The 22,525-nt window shown below is 33.4% G+C and overlaps 1 protein-coding gene and 1 pseudogene across 11 annotated transcripts in view; one reads left to right on the plus strand and one right to left on the minus strand.

Moving 5' to 3' along the window:
* The window catches only part of HDAC9 (histone deacetylase 9), a 919,102-nt gene that overhangs the window by 47,823 nt on the left and 848,754 nt on the right, over positions 1 to 22,525 (minus strand). For all 11 annotated transcript variants that reach the window (XM_012450672.2, XM_021674167.2, XM_012450674.2 and 8 more), the window contains one exon: positions 12,820 to 12,953. In XM_012450672.2, the coding sequence (XP_012306095.2) occupies positions 12,820 to 12,953 (134 nt within the window). The remainder of the gene's footprint in view (positions 1 to 12,819; positions 12,954 to 22,525) is intronic.
* On the plus strand, positions 44 to 894 carry LOC135276491 (nucleophosmin-like; annotated as a pseudogene).

Here is a 22,525-nt window from a genome sequence, read left to right on the forward strand (position 1 = left end):
CTCCATTTGTCTTCTCTGCCACCTAAGTCCATGCCACAACCCCATGGAATATTCGACAGACATGGTCATGAGCCCCCTGAGGCCTCGGAACTATCTTTTCAGTTGTGAACTAAATCTAACAAAGATTATCACTTTAATGTGGATAATGAGCACCAGTTTTCTTTAAGAATGGTCAGTTTAGGAGTCAGTACATATAACGAATTGCACATTGTTGAAGCAGAAGCAATGAAATATAAAGGCAGTCCAATTACAAGTAACACTGGCAACTTTGAAAATGTCTGTACAGCCAACAGTTTCCATTATAGGCTTTGAAATACCACCACCTATGCTTATGGTTGAAGTGTGGTTCAGGGCAAATGCATATGAGTGGACAGCACTTAGTAGCTGTGGGGGAAGACGCAGAGTCAGAAGATGAAGAGGAGGAGAATATGAAGCTCTTAAGTATATCTGGAAAGCGATCTGCCCCTAGAGGTGGTAGTGAGCTTCCACAGAAAAAAGTAAAACTTGCTGCTAATGAAGATGATGAGGAAGAGGAAGATGAGGATGATCATGAGGGTGAGGAAGCTGAAGAAAAAGCCCAGTGAAGAAATCTATACAAGATACTCCAGCCAAAATGCACAAAAATCAAACCAGAATGGAAAAGACTCAAACCCACCAACATCAAGACCAAAAGGTCAGAATCATTCGAAAAACAGGAAAGAAAAAACTCCTAAAATGCTAAAAGGACCTAGTTCTGTAGAAAACATCAAAGCAAAAATGCAAGCAAGTACAGAAAAAGGTGATTCTCTTCTCAAATTGGAAACCAAGTTCATCAATTATGTGAAGAACTGCTTCCTGATGACTGACCAGGAGGCTATTCAAGATCTCTGGCAGCGGAGCAAGAAGTCTCTTTAAGAAAATCGTTTAAACAGCTTGTTAGAAAACTTGTCTTATTTCATTTCTGTATCATTTGATATCTAGCTGTCCTTTTTGTAATGCAGAGTGAGAACTTTCCACACCATGTCTGATAAATGTTGTCCGGATTCCATTGCCAAGAATGTGTTGTCCAAAATGTATGTTCAGTTTTTAAAGATGGAACTCCACCCTTTGCTTGCTTTTAAGTATGTATGGAACATTATGATAGGACATAGTAGAGGTCGGACATGGAAATGGTGGAGAGACAAAAATATACATGTGAAACGAACAGTATTAAAATGTTTTTTGAAGAAATTTTATATTTACAGAAAGTTTCAAACATTGTACAGAATTCCCACATACTCTTCACTCAGTTTCCCTTAAGGATAACTGATATAAAACCAGTATATTCTTAAATTTTGTTTCCTATAGTTATGACAGTTATATAGATATATAATTAATTTTTACTAAACCTTGAGTTTTAAAATTTCATTTTTATCAACCTTGTTAAATTTACATATTAAATCATAATTTAAATAAACATTTTAATAGATTTTCTTCACACTCAATTACATATCATCTGTAAATAGTGAAAGATTTATTTTTCTGCAATACTGATACTTTTTTCTTTTTCTTACCATATTTCACTGTCTAGGATTCCCTGAGCAATGTTGAAATGAAGCAGTAAGAGTATCTTTGTCTTGTTTACGATTTAAAAGAATAATTTCTATATTTCACCTTTAAACCTAATGTATACTGTAGAATTTTTTGTAGATATCCTTTATCAAGTTAAATATGTCTTTTATTTTTATTTGTAAAAATTGTTCATTAAGATTGGGTAATTTATCAGCTGCTTTTAAAACATCTGTTGATACAGTTATACTTCTTCTTCATTGTCTTAATGTGATGAATTATAATGATTAGTTTGGAAAGTTAGTATGTCATATTTCTAGGGTAAACCTAATTTTATGAACATTTAAGATGTTGATGAACTGCTAATATTTTCTTTAGGGTTTTAACTACTATGACTATGAGAAAGATTCTCCTAATATTCCTTTCTTGTAATATTCTCTTAAGTTTTTGGTGTCAGTATTACACAGGCCTCAAAAAATTAGTTGTGATACATTCTTCCTACCCTCTACTCCTTTATTCTAAAACTATTTGTGATTGGTATTATTTTTTTTCTAAAATTCCTGGTAGAATTCCCTGGTGAAACTGTATGGGTTTTGGTAAATTTAATTTTAAAAACTCAATTTTGTTAGTAATTAAAGAACTATTCAATTTTTCTGTATGTTTATACAGTCTTGCAAGGCTGTATTTTTATTATAATTTTCCATTTCTAATATTCCGTTTCATAAATTTTCAAATTGTTTATACAGATTTGTTTTTAATATTTTCTTGTCATCCTTTTAATAAGGCTAAAATCTGTAAGAGTCCCCTTTTCTTTCCCAGTGCAGGACAGGCATGCTTTCTCTTTGTTGGTCGGTCTTACTAGAGTCTGATCACTTTTGTTATTTATTTCAAAGAATCAACCTTTGACTTTAAAAATCTTATATGCTTCTTTTCTATTTTATTATTTCTATTTCCTTTGGTTTCTTTGCATTTAATTTGTTGCTTTGATTCTCTAATTTCATGAGATGTATGCTTTCCATATTATTTTTAAGCTTTCTTATTTACTAACATGTACATTTAAAACTATATGTTTCTCTAAGTTCAGCTTTATATATCACACAAGTTTTCACATTTTATATATTCATAATGCTTTATTTCAGAAAACTTTCTAATTTTTCATTGTGATTTCTTTGGACACATGAATTAGAGTATATTTCAAATCTCAAAATATGTAAGATTTTCTACTTACCTCTTAATATCGATTTTAGTTTAAATTTATTGTGGTAAGAAATTATACTATGTATGAATTCAATTAGTTAAAATGTATTGAAACTTGCTTTATGCTCCATATATGGTCTATCTTTTAAAATGTTAAGAATGTCTTGAAAAGAATGATATTCTGTCATGTTTGGGGATATATGATCCATTACACATTTAAATTATAGCAAGTTTATCAAGTGTTTAAATCTTCCTTATCATCCTTCACGTTTATTTCCTTCATGATTTATCAGTTACTGAGAGTACTATGCTGAAATTTGTTATTATGATTACGGTTTTGGCTATTTTTTTATTTGATTCTTTCCATTTTTGCTTAATGTTTTTATGCTGTCTTAGACACATAAATTTTGAATTGTTTTATATTCTCAGTTGATAAAATATTTTATCAGTATGAAAGATCTATTTTGATCTCTATTTCCCCTTTTTTGTTTTGCCTTAAAGTCCTTTTTTATCTGGTATTAATATAGTCATATGAGTTTTCCTTCAGTTAGTTCTTGTGGATAAATGTTTTTCATTTCTTTCATTCAAACTTTCCTTATAATTATATTATATGACAGAAAGCTTCCCTATAAACACATCTGTTATTACAATGCAATCATCTTTGTCTTCATTGGTGAACTAAACCCATTTATATCCACTTACATGTGATTTGTACAACCGCCCAAGCTAATTCTCACATTTTATTTAAAAATGCAGTGGGTTCAAATATAGCCACGACTGTCTTGAAGAAGAAAAACAAACTGACAGATTTGTTCTACCAGATATCAAGACTTTTAATAAAACTACAGTAGTAAGACAGTCTGATAGTATCACATAAAAAGATAGAAACCTGTGAAACAGAATAGACTCTCCATGTATACATGGACAAAGTTAACACTACTGAGCCACAACGAATGGATGGTCTTTTCTAGAAGTGGTGCTTATATTCACTGAAACAAACAAACAAACCTGACCTCTACATTATGCCATATACAAATTCAATGCTGGATGAACTGTGCATCTAAATGTTGAAGTCAAAAAATAAACCTTTCAGAGAAGAGTAAGGAAAGGATAAAAATAATCTTTTCATGATTTTGGGAATCCAGAAAGAATACTTAAATAGAATACAAATGGAATTTATTCTACAGGAAAAGACTGATAAATTATATCACTATAAAAAGTTACCTTCAATTATCGAAGGTCACCTCTAAGGACAGTGAAAAGACAAGATATTTCAGCACATGAAACCAACAGTAGAACCTACAAAGAACTGCTGAAACAGTAAGGAAAAAGACAGTATGAAGGTGGGCAAAAGTCTTTAATAGATACATCAAAAACAGTAACTACAAATGATCAATAAATAGATGAAGAACTGCCTCATTAGCATCTGGGCAAATTAAAACCATGATGATATACTACTATACATCCAACAGCATGGCTAAGATTTTAAAAGACTGACAATATGGAGTATTGGAAGGATACAGAACCATGGGAACGGTTGTATGCCGTAGGTAGGAGTATAAATTGAAACTACCACTATGGAAAATAGTTTGGTGCCATCCATAGAATTTAAACACATGCATATTTCAGAATTCAGCAATACCACTTGTAGAAATATATTCAACAAAAATGTGGGTACAAGTGCACCAAGAAACACATATAAAATGTTCATCACAACATTACATACAATAGCTCCCAAACTGGAAAAATTCCCTTTATCTGTCAAAAGTAGAATATGTAAATAAATTGTGATATTTTCCTAAAAATTATTTTTACAGAATGGAATACTATCTGTTAATAAAAATGAATCAACTATAGCTGGCTGCAACAACATGGATAAATCTCACAAACATAATGTTGAGCAAAATGAGCAAGAAAGGAATTATATATTTTATAGTTGCATGGATATAAAGTTGTACATTAAAATGTAGTGTTAGAAATCAGAAAATTGGTTACTTTCAGAAAAGAGAAAGGGGATACTAGTTAGAAAGGAAACGTGGGGTCTTTTGACATGCTGACATTACTCTGTGATCTCTGTGATATTTCATTGAGTTGAACATTCATGTTTTGCAGTTTTCTGTGTAAGCATTATATTTTACAATTAAAAACAATTTTTCAAAAATTAAAAATTCCAAAAAAAAAATAAGCACTGTGACATAAGAGAATAGGGAAACAAAGTCTGGCTCTTGAGTTCATGTTCTTTCTACTATATTACGGTGCTTCTAGGAAACAAAGTGAGATTATATATTTTGTATGAGAGAAACACATTATATTTTTAAATACGAGGCCACAAACTCACTTACAAAGGGAGTTAAAAGTCCCCTTGCAACATGCAAAGCGACTCAGACAAAATGCAGAAAGGGTTCAGCTGTCAGGGTCAAAGACGTTGTAGAACTTTGGAAGAATATGATGATCAAGACCAAGAAGACAAGGAAAGTAGATTGTGATACAGATCGGACTCTCCATGCTAATGAGCTATTATCAATTCCCTAGTGAGAGGGGATTGGTGGTTAAAACTCAACTCTCATTTGAATAATTGTCTTAGAGAAGTCTGCAATTAGTTGTATATGTTTAATTTGATTGTGTAAGTAAATCTGGTTATAATTTTATCCATATTGTGATTCATGAGTCATTCTCCAAATAACCTCTTTTATTTGAAGTGATTAAAATTCTTGGCCAAATAGATTGGGGGGGGGGGAATCGGAATCAGGGTGATTGAATTGACAGTCAATTACTACTCTGACAAACCATTGAAATTATTCAGATTGGGTCTGCCTGCATCCTCCCTAAATGTAGATGATGTAGGGTGATGTCAACACAGCAATAAAGAAATATTTCTGGTCAACAGCAGTGACATAAGTCGAACAAGTCTTATTTGAGTAACAGGAAGATCAAGAGGTAAAGGGAACAGTCATGGTCATCAGCTCACATGAGATATTGAAGGAATTTCTTGAGTAAGATAAGTGAAACCAGTGAGCTAGACTCTGAGATCACTACTATAGTTACTGTTCTATTAACTGAATTTTATCCAAAACTACTATGGCTTAGAGAAATGTAGGTTATATAATACATCTGCCAATGAATGAAAAGAGGAAGACTATGAGAAGATGCCTCTGTTCCACAAGAAACCCAAATAGTATACTATGATTTCCATGATGCTTAACCATGGACATTTTGCACATGATATATTTAAACATCTATGGCAATCGCCAGCTAAGTAATTAAAAATAAGCCTGAAAATAAACGAAAGAAGGCATGGTGGAAGCAGGATAATGAATGCAATTTGTTGGATAATTCCGAGTATTGATATTCTTGCTTAATCATTAAGGTAAGTTTGTAGATATACAACATAATGAGAAAGCAGTTAGAACCACACAGCAGAGCAGGGAAAATACTATATATGTTGAAAAGTGCATGTCAAACCAAAGTTCTAACAACATTGAAGGGAAGCCTGTTCAGGGCTATATGTGTTTTCCAACATAAGCTCTGTAGTTTAGGGATCAATTGTTATTAAGAAGGATTGGCTCATAGTAAATGCCAAAAATCTTGTTTACTTGACCCAATTTCTGCAAGTAAGTTTAAATTTGACAGTCAAATCTGGTAAGCCCTGTTTCATTTTTTGTGCCTAGTATTCTTCTATTTGCTTTTTAAATCTCTTCTTCATTTAATTTGCTAATTTTATGTTTTTCAATATTTTCTTTTTTTGTTTGTTTTATTTAAGAGATTTTTTTGTATGATACTCTTTTCCAAATGTTGACTTTTCTGCTAACAAGACCTGTTTCACATTATGCAGCAGTGGTGTGCTGGTAGATGTTTAACTGCTAACTGACCAAGAAGTCGTCCTAGTGTGTAGCATTTGCTGATTTCTGTGGTGTAAATATTCCCACCATGGTCCGTTTCAAGCTACTAATGTGAACTTATTGAACTGAGATTTGAGCAGAGATACACACAATTGGCTTTCACAAGTCATTTACAGCCAGTTTCAGCATACCGTGGTTACGGTATAATTTTGTTTATTGATTATCTGGGAAAATTGCTAATAGTTACTCTCACAATAAGCTTTGTTTTCTTCTATGAACTTCTGCCATCTCCAAAAAAAAAAAAACACTGTTTTGTTGCTGTTGCTGTTTTACCCCAAAGCTTGGGATTCATTTGTTCAAAGCTTCCATATTTTTTCACAGAAATTCTAACTCCTTATGATATCCCAGTACCCAGATTCAGCCTCAGTGTATACTTTTATTCTACTTAACATACCTCTCCTCTACCAAAAACAAAACAAATCTAAACAGAGCCATCCACAATTCCAAGAAGTCTTAATGTCTTTATCTATGCTTTCCCATTACGTGATAATCTCTTCCTTCGATATGAGCTCATTTCACTCTGATTTTTTATTCAAGATGTGTTAAATATTAAAATATTCCTCCATATCTATAGTTAAAAACAATGGTTCTATGTTATATTCCCAAAACACTTTGATTACTTTTACTTATATTAGATATTTTGCTCACAAAATACATGCCCAATAAAAGACTAATGAATAGACAAATAAACGAATGTCATACCATGTTTGCTTCACATGGCAAAGAACTGCTTTCTTTCCTTTATAGGTTACCATAACCTATGAAATGTCCAGGTCCCTGGCCTATACTCTCCTTAACACCCTCTAAAAAACCTAAAGACAAACAATACAAAATATTTATATAATGGAGTTTTGAATTATCCAAACAAACTCCACTTCATTTGGCATTTGCTAAAACATATAAACAAACAAAAAAAATTCACAATCAGTTTGGCTCTGCGTTGTTGAATACAACAAATGCAACATCATAGGCCATATTTACACTGAAAAGTATCTTCAAATAATTTTTCCCCAAACGGTTTTACTCTCTTTAGATTATACATACATTCTCTTTTAGAGTATGGAGTCTTCAAAGTTTAAAAGAAAACCATAGAAAAACATTATTCTGTCATATCACACATTGTCCCTGTATTCAGTTCTTCCTTCCTTTACTCATGAATGGCAACTATTTAGGAGCTTGTAAGCTTTCCCAGATTCACACCAATTCCCCAATGGAAAAAGCCTCAGCCATACATAACCTAAAGAGTGAAAAAGATGGCAAAACAACTTCCCCACTCGGAATCCAATGCAAACAACCCCTGATGAGCAACTTGGACAACAACGTCTCAAGAGTTCACCCCAGGGGTGGTTGTCAACACTTACTAGAGTCAATTCAAGAGACTATTTCAGCAGCGTTAGAGCAAAACATCATCTTTAAAAGATTATCAACAAACACAATCACTAAGTTCAGCCACTGTTTGTGAAATTCAAGTCAAATGAAAGCAGCTAGACATACTCAACAGGAGATAGCAGTTATTAAAAAGAAAGTAGAGAGAGGAAGGGAGAAAGGGAGGAAGAGATGAAGGAAGTGAGGGAGGGAAGAAGAAAGAGAGGAAGGCAAGGAGGGAAAGAAAGAAAAGAAAAATAAAAGAAGAGACAATGAAATTAGAAGTCAAATTTTAAAAAGACTAAGGAAAACCAAAGCATGCCATACATTCCGAGGGTAAATGCTGAAGTCTAAGTACGAGAGGCTTTAGCATAATCTCAACAGCTTCCAGATCTATGACAATTTGTTTTGCTTCTTTTCCCTAATAAGCTTAGAAATCATCATTTATTTTGTATTGACAGGTGATCCAATGGCCATGTTCTCGACTCACTACCCAAGGCTTCTACTACTATGTATCCCCTCATTTGTTTTACTTGCTTGAAGATTTTCAATGTTTTTGTTTTAGATTCCATAGGAATGGCAACTGCTTACAGCTTTTCTCACCTCTTGGGAAAATTTCTTTCAGAGGAAGTAACCCAGGGTGCCACTAATTGGCTTTACATAACAGTAGGCAAATCTGGCCTTAAAGCAACTGTGACACTGGTTGCCAATCAGCTCAAATACAGATTACCAAAATCAGATTCTCTGGGAACCTCACAGATGTTTCTATTACGAATTCTAAAAACTATGTGGCTATTCACATAAGTATCCCTAATGCCTTTCCAAGCAACTGAATGATTCTTCTCATTTAAATATTCACTTTAATTTCTTGCAAACCCCAAGCTGGTGTTTCTAAGTGCTTCATTGAAAAAGATCAAAAATATCCATCATGCACTGATTGGAATGATAAATCTAAGTTCTAAACTTTGCCAAGATAAAGAAAAAAAATGGGCTTCTGGTATGTCTTCAAAATCAGTTGCCCCTAGGAATTTCCTGTACCATGCTCAAATTAGTTTTAATCCAATAGTGTATTATTTTGACTGACCTTGTACATATTTCTTAAAAGAATAGTTAAGAGATGTTTTGCTAAGTAGATCATTTTCATGATAAAGATATTTAAAAAGAAGAAAATGCTTGTTTTGGGTGTAACACTCAGATAACCAGAATTTTTAAAAATCAAGTTTTTTGGTACCCATCTATGTGTCTACACAGATGCAGAGCTAATGGTTCCTGTTGATTTTATAATTACTTTGGTTTATGTAATACATATTTTTCTGCTGATCATAAGCCATAAGAAGCAAAATTTTGCTGTATTGACATGGCCTGGCCAAAAACAACAAGGGAAAGAAATAGCATTCAAAAAACTGGCAAAATGTTTATGAATTCTAATCCTCTGCACATGAATAAATACATCTGACAAAGAGCAGAGGCTCTCAAAAAGGCGCCTCTTGACCTTTCTAATTTGAGTTCAATTGCATGTTCAGTGTTGAGAATCTAAAATGGGTTCTGCCAATGTTTTAAGTTCAAGCTTTACTACATTTTGTTATTTGTAGAAGTGAAATCCCAGATAATGAGTTATAATTGCTCTATTAATCACGTGAAGAAAGGGTTTGGAGGGAAGTTGGGATTTGAAATCGCAGTAACTGGTATCTGAGACATCCTTTTGTATTTTCTTACCTACAGCTTACCATTTAAAACTACTGTGAAAACTGCATATATGCACTTTTTAAAAAACGGTGAGGTATATGCAATGTGCTTTATGTATTATTTTTCTAAAATAATGAAACTTAAAACTTCAATGTAGTCATAAGGATCTTTGACCTGGAAAAAAATACAGAAAACCATGCCTTGGATTATAAATTATATTGTCAATGAAAGTGAGAAGAACTCATTCTTCAATGTGTTTCATGTATTATATTTTCATTTCCTTTTTCCAAATGAATTATAATGTACAACATGCTTGTATTTTTCTTTAATTTTTCAGTTTTAATCATCTTCCTTGTTCTTAGCTTTGTTCTTCCATATGCTGATAGACCTGACACAATATTTACCTTTCAGAAGTTCAATAATCCCATATTCATTTTTTACCTTTAAAGTATCTGCTAGGAAATCTATATTCTTGTTTATGTTCTCAAGAAAATTTAATGCAAAAATATAGAATACACAGAGAAAAGCTGTCAGCAGTTGCCATTCCTATGGAATCTAAAAATACAGTATACACTATTTAAACCTCCCTTCCTTTAGTTTATACTGAACACATTTTAGATTGTGTTTATGCAATTGAAGATCACCAACCAAAAGGGACAAGGTGGTATTTAGGGCTTCATAATAACTAACTCAAATTTCCCATATGACATACATATTCATTAGTAAATTCAATGGTCAGTATAGCCAAAAATAATCATTTCAGTTAGCACTTGCCGGAAATTTTAGCAATCTAAACACTCACATGGTCAGGTTTAATACTGTCCAGTGATACCTTTATTCCTTTCTCTGTCTCAGATCTGGTCTTTCTAAACATGGAGAGAAAAGGCACAGGTCTCAAACTTTAAATCAGGTGACATCATTGTTATTCTTTCTGTATTCTGGTCTCCAATTAAATTCCTTTTCCTTCTTAGGCCAAAGGCTCTGTTTTTTGCAATATGCAGTAGATTATTAACGTTCAAACTCTGAATAATTGGTGATTTTCAAACAGATGCCTCCAGGGGAGCCAACAGCTACAGTGTTCTCTCTCCTTTTTCTATCTTTTTGGAAGTCATCCATAAATTTAAGAGGGTGGTTTTAATAGCTAATTTAGCATTTTGAGATATTTTCATATGGGAGTATTTAAGAATATGTAATCTCTCATATTACCATCAATTTTAATGTCACTAATTGCTCTATAAAAGCAGTTTATTTCATCTCCACAAAAAGCACATACACTAAAATGACCAGCGTTTCCTGTCAAAAGGGCATAGAATGGCAGCAAGGTACAAAACACACTTTACTTTACAGTAAACACAGATAAATTAAGAACACAACTCCACACAATTGAATCTGTTCTAAAACATAATCATTTCTTAAAGAAAGAGATCATATGGGAGATCACTCTATTGTCATTGGAAATGTTCCCTTGGAAGAAAAGAATGGGGCTAAGAGCAAAAGATTTTTTAAGAGAATAGAGACAGAATCTCCTTTGAATGCATGTGCTCAAAGAAAGCCAGTAAAATCCCAAATTTCCTTCCACATAGGCAGAAAAGTAGTCAACTTTTGCAATCAGATAACATTTCTTTCTGGGAAAGTCAATTACCCATGGAGCCACAAATCCACAACCTATTCTGATTTTCTGCACATCTGATGTAAGCCTGTATAATGCAAATATTAATATGCTTCTGTAACATGTTTCTATATTTAAAATCAAATAAGTGATTTCAGAATATGGGTGTTCATGTGCAAAAAATGTTATCTAGGGGGCACAAAAGCATTCCAACATCAACTCATAAAACAAAAATAGCATTTATTTCTTGCACTCCCTTACCGCCACAAAAAAAATACTCATCCTGTTTGACATTATTGGCTTACAGGAATCTTGGAAAGACACTTAACATTTTAGAAAATTTTACACACCTTGAATTGTGTGTGATCTGAAACAGCAGTACTTTGTTGATACTAATCATTAGATAATTACATCCTTTGGGTTATTGTGCTGTCTAAAATTAACAAGAATAAAGTACTTGAGAAATACTTAAGTTTTCTCGCTCATATTTTTTTCTTCAAATTAACAACATACTTTTTACTTCAATAAATACGAAAAATAATCATGTGGAAACACTACGGATTTGTAAGATAATGACGACGATAAGAACGATATGTTCTATGTGTAGAAGAAAAGGTACATTTTGTTTCATAAATACTACAGGCAAAGACATGCATTACAGTTAAAAATGATATAAATGATAGATTTTTAAAAAGATTTTGTATATGTTTAATGAGCAAAATCATATTGAAAATTCATAAAAGAAAGGCAAAATGCATATGATAGTCCTAACACTCCTATATAATCACTATAGAACACAGGTTAATTGATAATATTAACGAATACCTAGAAACTTTGAAGTATTTGCTGAATTGCAACTGATTGGTTGCAAATGTTGCCATGAGTGCCATGAGCTGGAAGTGAACCTCATAGCAATTGGATCTGAATTCTGCAGAGTAGTCAGAAAATATGTTGCAATGTAGCCATGTGATGTGAGAGAAAACACAACGGTCTTCGGCCATTTAGATTCAAGTTCATATCTCGGATCGTAGAATGCATTCTGACTGCATGACTTTGGATGGATTTCTCAACATTTTTGAGACTCATTCTCACCATCTGTAAGATGGCAATATCTATCTCTTAGCACAGAGAATTCTTAAATGGTGACAAAAATAGTTTACCAATTTTTAAAATAGTTTTCTTCCCCTAGAAATAACATAATCCCACAAGAAATATCGAGACTTTTTTTTAAGTTTTATTTCTTATTCAATGTTTCCATACTCATTAGTTGGGTCAGTAGATAAAATGTTCTTATTTTTGAGCTCTGCGGCTAACCTGATTGAAGGCAGCGAGTGTTACACAGATTCTATACCTGGAATAACACTGTAGTATATGAGAACATGTAAACTCATCTAAGGCTTACCTTATTTCTTAATGGTAAGAGCAAGGTCAAGCTTTCTGAGTACGAGGATTTTTTTTTTAATTTAAAAATATGCATGCCTACATACCTGATTCTTTACCCCTGCCCTTTTGTATTTTTACTTTTTTTTTTTTTACCTCATTTCCTAGAAGGGCATTTACACAGGCTTCTGACGCATCACAGATGGCTGTGAGATCATGTCCTCCTTCTAGAGCCAACACGACACGTCCATCAGCCAATGTCATCAATTGCTTCGTCAAATGACCAAAACCTACCATAATACAAACAGAACATTTCAAAGTTTTAAATCAAGAGAAAATGATCACTAGAATCTAACACTGATTGAGCATGTCTTGCGAGTAAGTCACTCCTAAGCATTTCCTGGGTGAGAACTCATTTAATACTCACAATAAGCTTATGGATTAGGTCCTATTACTATCTCTATTTTACAGACGAGGGACCCAAAGCCCAAGATCCCACAGATAGGAAGTATCACAAACAAGACTTGCACCGATCTGGCTCTTTACCGTGCACAGTGCTGCTTTTCATAACATAATCTGTATGTATCTGGATAAAAAAGCTGAGTATTATTCAGCCACTGTTAAGGCAAACTGTTCTATTTGCTTGCCATATGCATTCTGTCTCCATCATTGGCCCTTATTATGGAAAGGTTTCTACGCCCCAAATTACTATCTATTACAAATTTAAATTATCTAATATAATTATTTACATATATAATATAAAATCTATTACATTATATTTGTATAAGCATTATTTTATTATGAAACATTTGATAATGCAAAATATGAGTAACATCTATACATGTTATAAAATATAATAATTTGACAAATGTCTGCTTTTTCACCTTCCAACTTAAGGAAAATTATGTTGGCAACATTTTTTAAACCTTCATGTGCCTCTCTCTGATAGTAGCTATCCTCCTCCTTCTGGGAGATCAGGATCCTCAGTTTATAATTCCATTGTTTTCCTTTGTTTAATTTGCTTATTTTTGAACTTTATAAAAATGTTCTACATTTGCAATTTGATTTTTTTGTGGCTTTTGTTAGCTTGTCTATGTTGATGTCTGCCGCTATAGCTTTTTGGCTGTCTAGTAGGCCATTTTACATCAATAGAGGTTATTTACCCATTCTTCTATTGACAGAACTTTTTTGCTTCTTATCACCAAATTCCAAATTTTTTCTTTTTTTTTTTTTGTCATTACAAATAATGTTTCTATGAACATTCTTACACAGGTCTTCTGGTCCACATATGCATATGTGAAATGGAATTGCTGAGTCTTAAAATCTGCTAAATAATGCCAGATTATTTCCAAAAACCTATTACTAAGCCCCATTCTCAGAAACAGTATATATGAGAATTCCAGTTAGGTCACATCCCTGCCAACATTTGGTATGATTTGCCAAGTAGGTGGTAAAAAAAATGGCATCTTATTGTGGTTTCATTTGGTATAAGAGGGAAGCTTTCTATTTCTAAAGTAGAGATTTTATTATAAATGTAATTTAATCTAATTATTTATTTACACAGATAGACTTTTCCCCATAATTTGATAGTGTTGTTACATTAATATTTCAAATATGAAGACATCATTGCATTTATGAAGTAAAGTAAACTTGGTCATAATGTATTATCTTTTTAATACACATCTGGATTTGTTTTGTTAATGCTTTGAGATTTTTTTATGTTCATGAATGGGGTTAATCTGTTATTTTCCACTCCTGTATTGACCATAATGAATTTTGATGTGGTTGGGACCCTCTGTTTTTATTACCTGACCCCAAAATGTTGGGGAGAAATCTCCTATGAAACCATATGGGTCTTGTGTTCACTTTGAAGAAGATTTTTAACTATTGATTGAATATTTTAAGGGATTATATGACTACACCTGGTTTCTATATCATCCTAAGTTACATTTTTACAGGAGTTTCTTTCTTTTATTTCAGTTCTTGAATTTGCTGAAATATAATGTTTATTTACTCTATTATCTTATTTTGAAATTTCAAATAGATGTAGGTGGATATTGTCTGTAAATGTTTCCTTGATCTCTTTTAAGTTCTTTCATATTTTCCATCTCTCTCTCTCTGTCCTGCATTATGTATATTTTTGATTCAGAGCTATCTTCCAGACTTTCCCTCTTCAGACATCTCTAATCTGCTAGATCACACCTTCAGTTTTTTTGCTCTATTTCTGACTTATTGCTTATTATTATACTGTTTAATTCCTTATGTTTTTATTTCTTCCTTTATATTCTATAACTGACATTTGAAATCTTTTGCTCTCTGTTGTTCCTGCTGATTTATGTTCATGCTGCCTTAATTCTCTTCTGTTTCTTTAATTTTTATCAATTTATTCAATTTGTAAAGTACTTTGAGCTCATATTCATTGTAACTTTATATGTTAAAAATCTTTGAAGCTTGGCACAATGGACCGAATGTTTGTGAATACAACCCAAAATTTATATGTGGAAATTCTAAACTCCAATGTGATGCTATTGAGAGGCAGCCTTTGGTAAATAGGTAGAGTCCTCGTGAATGAGCTCAGTGCCCTTACAAAAGGGACCCCAGCTCTCTTGCTGCCTTCTAAGGATCCAAGGAGAAGTTGGCAGTCTTTAATCCAGATTAGGTAGAGTCCTCGTGAATGAGATTAGTACCCTTACAAAAGGGACCCCAGAGAGTCCTCTAGTTCTCTGGTTGCCTTCTAAGGATCCAAGTAGAAGTTGGCAGCGTTTAATCCAGAAGGTCCTCACCAGAACTGATCATGCTGGCAGGTTGATCTCAGACTTACAGCAATCAGAACTGTGAGAAATAAATTTCTGTTGTTTATAAGCTATCAGTTTATTATACTTTGATATAGCAGCCTGGACCAAGACACCTGGGTTGAAAGTAATATCTGTCTTTTAAAAGCATGATATTGTTTGCTTCTGTTGGATATCTGGGACACAACCATCTAGGATCTATTTTAAATTCTTATATTGCAGGACTGGTTGTGGAGTTTGCTGTTGTTGTTGTTGTTTATACATGTATATTATAAATACAGACCTTAAAACTTTATTACAAATTCTCATGGAGAAGAAAGCCAGGGAATTTTTCCTTTTCTTTCTCCTTCTTTCCCTTCCCTTCCCTTTCCTCTCCTCTTCCCTCTTCTCTCCCCTCTCCTCCCTCTCCCCCTCCCCGCCTTCCTCTCCCTTCCTTTTTCTCTTTCTCTCTTACATTCTTTCTCTTTCTATGAAACTTTCTTTTTGAAATTCCCTTTATTGATAGCAAAAGCTAAGACAGAGGTGATGTTTTATTTACGAATATTTTCCTTTCTCCTATTTATTCTTTTCCAAAGCGTTGGCCCTTTGTCATTCTTTCTTTATTCTGGTCTCCAACGAAATTCCCTTCCCTTCTTAGGCCCAACACTCTGACCCTCTTTGGCAATATGCAATAGATTATTAACGTTTCAACTCTGACCCATTGGAGATTTTGGTATAGATGTCCCCAGGGTAGTCAAAAGTTTCAGGATTCACTCTCCTTTTTTTATCTTTTGGAAGTCATCAATACATTTAAAAAGATGATTTTAATATTTAATTCAGCATTTTGAGATATTTTCACATAGAAAGGTTTAAGAATATATAATCTCTCATACTGCCAAATTTGAATGTTTCTCATTCAACATTTAGAAAAAATTACCATGGCATCCAACCTGTCCAGTTTCAGGGGCAACTGCCAAAAAGTAGGGTAAGTGAAAATAAATAAAAACGTCTTTCAAAAGAACATTTTATTTTTTATATGCTTTGTGAACTTACAGCAAAAAAAACACAAAAAACAAAACAAAAAAAAACATTTAATTTTTAAATCAATTGAGTTTTTTATAATTCATAGATTTTATTTTTTAGAGCCATTTTGTATTTACAGAAAAACTGAGCAGAAGGTACAGCAAATTCCCCTATCCAGTATCTTTTTTTTCCTATTGCTAACATTTTGCATTATTGTGCTACATTTCTTAGGACTGATAAGCCAGTACTGATGCATTCTTACTAACCAAAGTATAGTTGAGGCTCACTCTTCGTGTTGTACATTCTATGGGTTTTGACAACTGCATAATGCCATGTATCCACCATTATACTATCAGACAGAACGGTTTACTTCCCTAAAACCTTCCTGTGATCTAACCTATTCATCCTTCTTCTCTGCCCTTCAACCCCTGGCAACCAATGATTTTTTTACTATTACAGTCTTTTGTTTGAAGAGAAAATAAATTATCAGGATGTGTTTGGTAGGTAGAACTCAATGAAAGCCTATAAAATCATCAGATAATGAGAACCTGAAACTAAATTAAGTTGCTTCTATTTTGAACATAAATTAACACGTTAATCCTAGTAATACATCAGGATAATCCACTTGGTCAACAGCTGTGTAGATTTTCCATTCTGGTCTAGCAACTAAGGTTCACCATAAACAGACTGAGTTAATCTCCTCAATATTTTGAAGCACTTGAATATTGATTTTTACCACTTAACTACTATTTGGATAGAAGTCAAAATCGTCACTTTACAATTATCCCATGTTTTTAAATTCTTGACAAAAATTCATTCTAAAAAGGATTTAAAAATTAGTTAAAAACTGTTACCAAGCATTTTAGTGTTTCTCAGTTCCCATGAACCTCCTTATGATGCCAATAAGAATCTTTTACACAGGTCACCTAGGAATGAGCTTGTCCATGTTAAACTCTATCTTATTACCTGATGATAATAAAAAGAATGATACACATTCAGAAAAGAGGTAATGCTAAATTTTGATCTCTAATGCTTAGAAATGTTCTTTGTTTAAGTTAAGATTAATAGCACATAGTAATTAGTACCATTCTAGAAAATTTATGTAAAAATCTAATAGGTAAGGATACATTTATGTGAATCTTATTGTTAAGTATTCTGGATAGCTTTTTCTGTAACCCAAACCAGGGCTACAGTGATAATTTTAAAAGATATAATAAATAAAGCCAGAAATTTTACTAACAATTTCTAGTAATTGAGAATTCAATTATCTAAAGTCACTATTGAACAAATTAAATCACTGGATTAAAGAAAGAGAGGAGATCCAAACCTGGTTTAAGTTCACTGTTTCCTCTGGGAATGAAAAAAGTACCATAAAATGCCAAATTTAGATGGGATAGTAAAAAGTGGAAGGAAAGAGCGGAATGAAGTTAATCTTTGATCTCTATCCAAATTCCTCTTTCTTTTACCTACAGGGTTTATTTCCATTCACATGTTACCCATGTGATCTCTGCAGTCAGATTGCGGCAGATAAACTCTGAGTTATACATGCACAAAACATTCAAGTGATGTATAAAAATTTCTACAAGGCCCATGCCCTTTCTTCAAATCAAAATAAGCAATTCGAGATTTTAAAAAATTGTATTATCCTGAATTCTGCTGTGTTCATTGTTACTATACACATTAGAAACATTTAAAATGTCAGCCAAGTGTGGCTACCAAGGTCAAGGTATTATTTTTCAGGACTTATTAAAAGTTTCAGTGGCATTTGTATGTACGTGCGTGTGTGTGTGTGTGTTGGATTAGAGCATATATAATGTTTTTACTAGGCATGATTGCAAGTTTCACGTAACTGTATTTACTTCTATCTTCATTAAAGACAAAAGCTCATCCTACATTTCATGGTAAACTTAATACAACCTTCACAGTTGAAAAATTATGGCAGAGACCTTCCTCAAGGGAAGTCGAGTGTTTTGAGTGAGAGGGCTGACGGGCTAAGTGATTAAGTGGAAAACACGTTTACATACAATTGGTGCCTTGTAGGCTCAAGCAATCACTGAACATAGAGATGGAACGGGATTCTCAACATCCACGTAAGTCATCGTTTCATAACTGAGTATACAGCTGAGGTAGGAAACTGGAGGCCTTGGGGTAGCCACATGTGCAGGCTCAGGTTAGTGATTGGTATTAGGATGCACTGACTAAAAATCAGCCTTGACAGTCATCCCTATTACCTGCACTGACTACAAAAGAATCTGTAAGAGATACTTTTTAAAAGAGATTTGGTACCTTACACTTTTATTTTAATTAATATTTTAGAATGAGGCATTAATAAAACACTAAACTACTATTAAAGAATCCTCACTTTGGGAGGCCGAGGCGGGTGGATCACGAGGTCAAGAGATCGAGACCATCCTGGTCAACATGGTGAAACCCCGTCTCTACTAATACAAAAATTAGCTGGGCACTGTGGCGCGTGCCTGTAATCCCAGCTACTCAGGAGGCTGAGGCAGGAGAATTGCCTGAACCCAGGAGGCGGAGGTTGCGGTGAGCCGAGATCGCGCCATTGCGCTCCAGCCTGGGTATCAAGAGCGAAACTCCGTCTCAAAAAAAAAAAAAAAAAAAAAAAGAATCCTACATGTCACCTGGTTGTTTTGAAAACTGTGTATCAGCAATAAATTATAAGTATGAGAAGGATTTTACATTGTAACAAATCATTTCTTTTAATGACCAAGCAGAGCTGAACGGGTAACTACCAAGACTTTGATGTCATTGAGAAAGAGAATTGGAAGGGCCTTTTCAGTTTGAAATCCTCTGTTTGGTTACATTAATTTAGTAGAAGCAAATTTAGTCTTTTTGCTTATCAAAATAGAATTAAATAAGCTATGAATATGGTAATGGTTTCAAATTATCAATTTCAATTTTATTTCCTGATACTTCATAGGAGTTGGTAAGAAATCATAATGTGTCTGTATTTTCTCTAGTTTAGAAGTTGTTTGAAATGAAAAGTTGCTCTAGGAAGGCTCAAAGGTTAAACCATATATATGTATTTAATAACCAAGTCATATGATACAAAAGGATTCATCCTTCAAAGTGACATGTCTCAAATGCTTCTCTTTAACATTTCCAAATAGTTCACAGAGAATGGTGGTAGTGAAAGGAAACAACCTTAAATAGCTTTATTTTAATTTTCATTTTAAAAACTGTATTCACAAAACAAAATTATTGCATTCTCATTGTAAAAAATTTGGAAAATGACAGAAAAAATAAATAGTATAATAATATATGATAAGCCCTGTGTTGTGAAATATTATATAACTGTACTATCTTTAACATAAAAAATAATCAATTATAACAATAAATACACAGTTCTATCAACCAGAAATAGCCAATTCTACCTTTGTGTGTTTCATGCTTTTTGTTGTATGTGTTTTCTACATAAAACAGAATCATTATGGGTTTTTTTAAAGTACATTTAAAATATCCATATAGTGGATACATTTTTCATGTTCTTTACAATTTCATTTAAAATGTATCCATGCACCAAGCAACTCTGATTTTAGATATTTAAGTGTGTTTTTAGGTTTTTAGTTTCATATACAAGATGGCAAATAATAGCCCAGTGTATAACCAAAGTGACCAATTTACGTTGGTATTTATCTTCTTCTAGTGTTATTATGTATTATTAGGGTTGGAAGAAGTCCTGCTCTTTTTATTGCTAACTTCTCTGTTTCACCAGAGCATGGGATAGAACCCAAGTAGTAAAGCATGCAAAGGCAAAATGAGAACAAATACAGTCAGAAGTATATAAGCTTTTTTCTTTTAGAACCCATGTATACTTAGCAATGCCTACTGTGAATAACCTAATATTTTGATAGAAGCTCAGAGAAATGAGAGATTCTCTCACAAAGTCTGTTTCTATCACAAAATTGCAAATGGATTGAAAGTCTCTACAGAAGCCAAAACTGAGTCAATTCTGTTGTAGGTTGAACAGAGAATTCTCTCCAACCTACAATATAGTTATCATTGCTATCCTGCCTCCCTGTAGGAAAACAGATCAGACTCTGGAATCAGCGGCCAATTCTCAGAAAAAGTTACCTTGGCCACGATTCATTTGGTTAATAAAGAAATGGTGACACATTGTGATCTATTGTGTAAATCATTTTACTTCTATTTAAACGTCTGTTGATTTTGCTGATACCAGTCTCCCATTCATGAGAAGTCTTCCCCTCAACTATTATTTTCTGTCTATTGAAGAAAGCCTCCAATTAAAAAAAGAAACAACAAAAATAATTCTGGCAACCTCCATCCTCACATTGCCATTTAGTAGAGGCACTGGAATTGAGATAAGCAGGAGAGAAAGCTTTTAAAATACTGACTGACACCTATCTCCTGATGATTTGTATTATTTTTGTAATTCTTCTATGGCTAAAAAGTCTCAAACTACCAATTGACTCATTCATTAACATATCAATTACATTTGGGCCTGAAATGTTTGTGAAGACTTTGCCACACATTCAATATAGTCTAAGGAATCAAAGGGACCACACATTGTTGGCCCATTTTCATTCGAAATTGAATTTTGCACATCCATTGGACCTATCTTCTGTAGTTATATCCAGAAAGGGTTACTGAAGAACGCACATCCAGGAAAGTCTCATATAAAAACTGTAGCCATTTTCCTCCCTCTCTAAACCCCTTGGCCATTAAGTTACCATGTTATTCTTTAGGAAAACGCAGTCAGACTCAAGTAGAGAGAGAAATTTGGGTAGCATGTGGCAGTCTCATGTATTGTGAGGCTCTCCAGCAGGACTTCAAAGCAGAATCTGATTGTTGCAGATGGGAGGAATGCTTTCCACAGAATTACCTTTTTAAGACTCATGGTGCTGTAATTCATATGGTAGGCACTTGTGATTCGTTCCTGATGACGTTGGGATCATTTAACTCACAAAACTATTGTCGCTACCATAAAGTCCTTTCATCTGTAGCCAAAAAGGTTTATTTCATGCAAATGAAAAATTTTCATTAAAGTATCACCTTAATAATGGGCAAAGATATGTATTTTCTGGTTATGTTTAAAATGCAAATTTATGAACATATTCTGAAGATTCATTTCATGTTAAGATCTTTACTTATTTGATGTCCCAGGACTCTTTCCAAGTTCATTGAATCCGGAAATCAATTTTAGAAGAAATATGGAGATTATTATCATTAAATCTTTCAGTTGGCTTATTCCAAGCAGCCCTATAAATACTGCATGTGTTTTAAAGAAAGCATTTTCAGCCACAGTAAAAATCCTTTTACTCTTCCAGTCAGTGATGCTCCAGGAGGTAAGTTTATATTATCAGCACCTTTTGAAAGCAAAAGAATATTTGGTTTGTATCCTAAACAAAGTCTGAAACAATGGAATATTTCAAAGCCATTACTTTTGTAAGACAAAATTTATCCTCAGGAATTCCTGAGACTACAAATGGCAAGAATGATTGACTGAACCTTAAAATATCTATCAATCCATCCATCCATCTATGATCCAACTACAAATCAACTATTATTTACTAAATACCTACTATGTGCCAAAGTTTTATACATAAATCTGATTCTTCAATTCGATGTGAGTTATTACAAACTCTATTTGAACGTCAGTTTTATTACCTATAAATATAATTAAATACTACTTATTCTACCTCACAGGTTTGAAATGCATATTTAATGATTAAAGACCAACTGCAAAATGATATACACAGTTTATCAAACAGAGTCTGCTGTATGGCAGGTGCTTAGTATTTGTACATTTTTTTTAGAGATTAGGTCTCATTCTGTCGCACAGGCTGGAGGGCAGTGGCACCATCATAATCCCCCTAACCTAAAACTACGGGGCCCAAACAATCTTCCCACCTCAGCCTACCAACTAGCTAAGATTACATGTGTGCACCATCACATCCTACTAATTTTTCAATTTTTTATAAGAACAGTGAATTACTATGCTGCCCAGGCCAATGTAGAACTCCTGGCCTGAAGCAATTCTCCTGCCTCGGGCTCCCAGAGTTCTGGGATTACAGGTGTGAGTGACT

Source organism: Aotus nancymaae, unplaced genomic scaffold, assembly GCF_030222135.1.
Source record: "Aotus nancymaae isolate 86718 unplaced genomic scaffold, 86718_ANA_hifiasm-v0.15.2.pri h1tg000025l, whole genome shotgun sequence".
In the NCBI taxonomy this organism is placed as follows: domain Eukaryota; kingdom Metazoa; phylum Chordata; class Mammalia; order Primates; family Aotidae; genus Aotus; species Aotus nancymaae.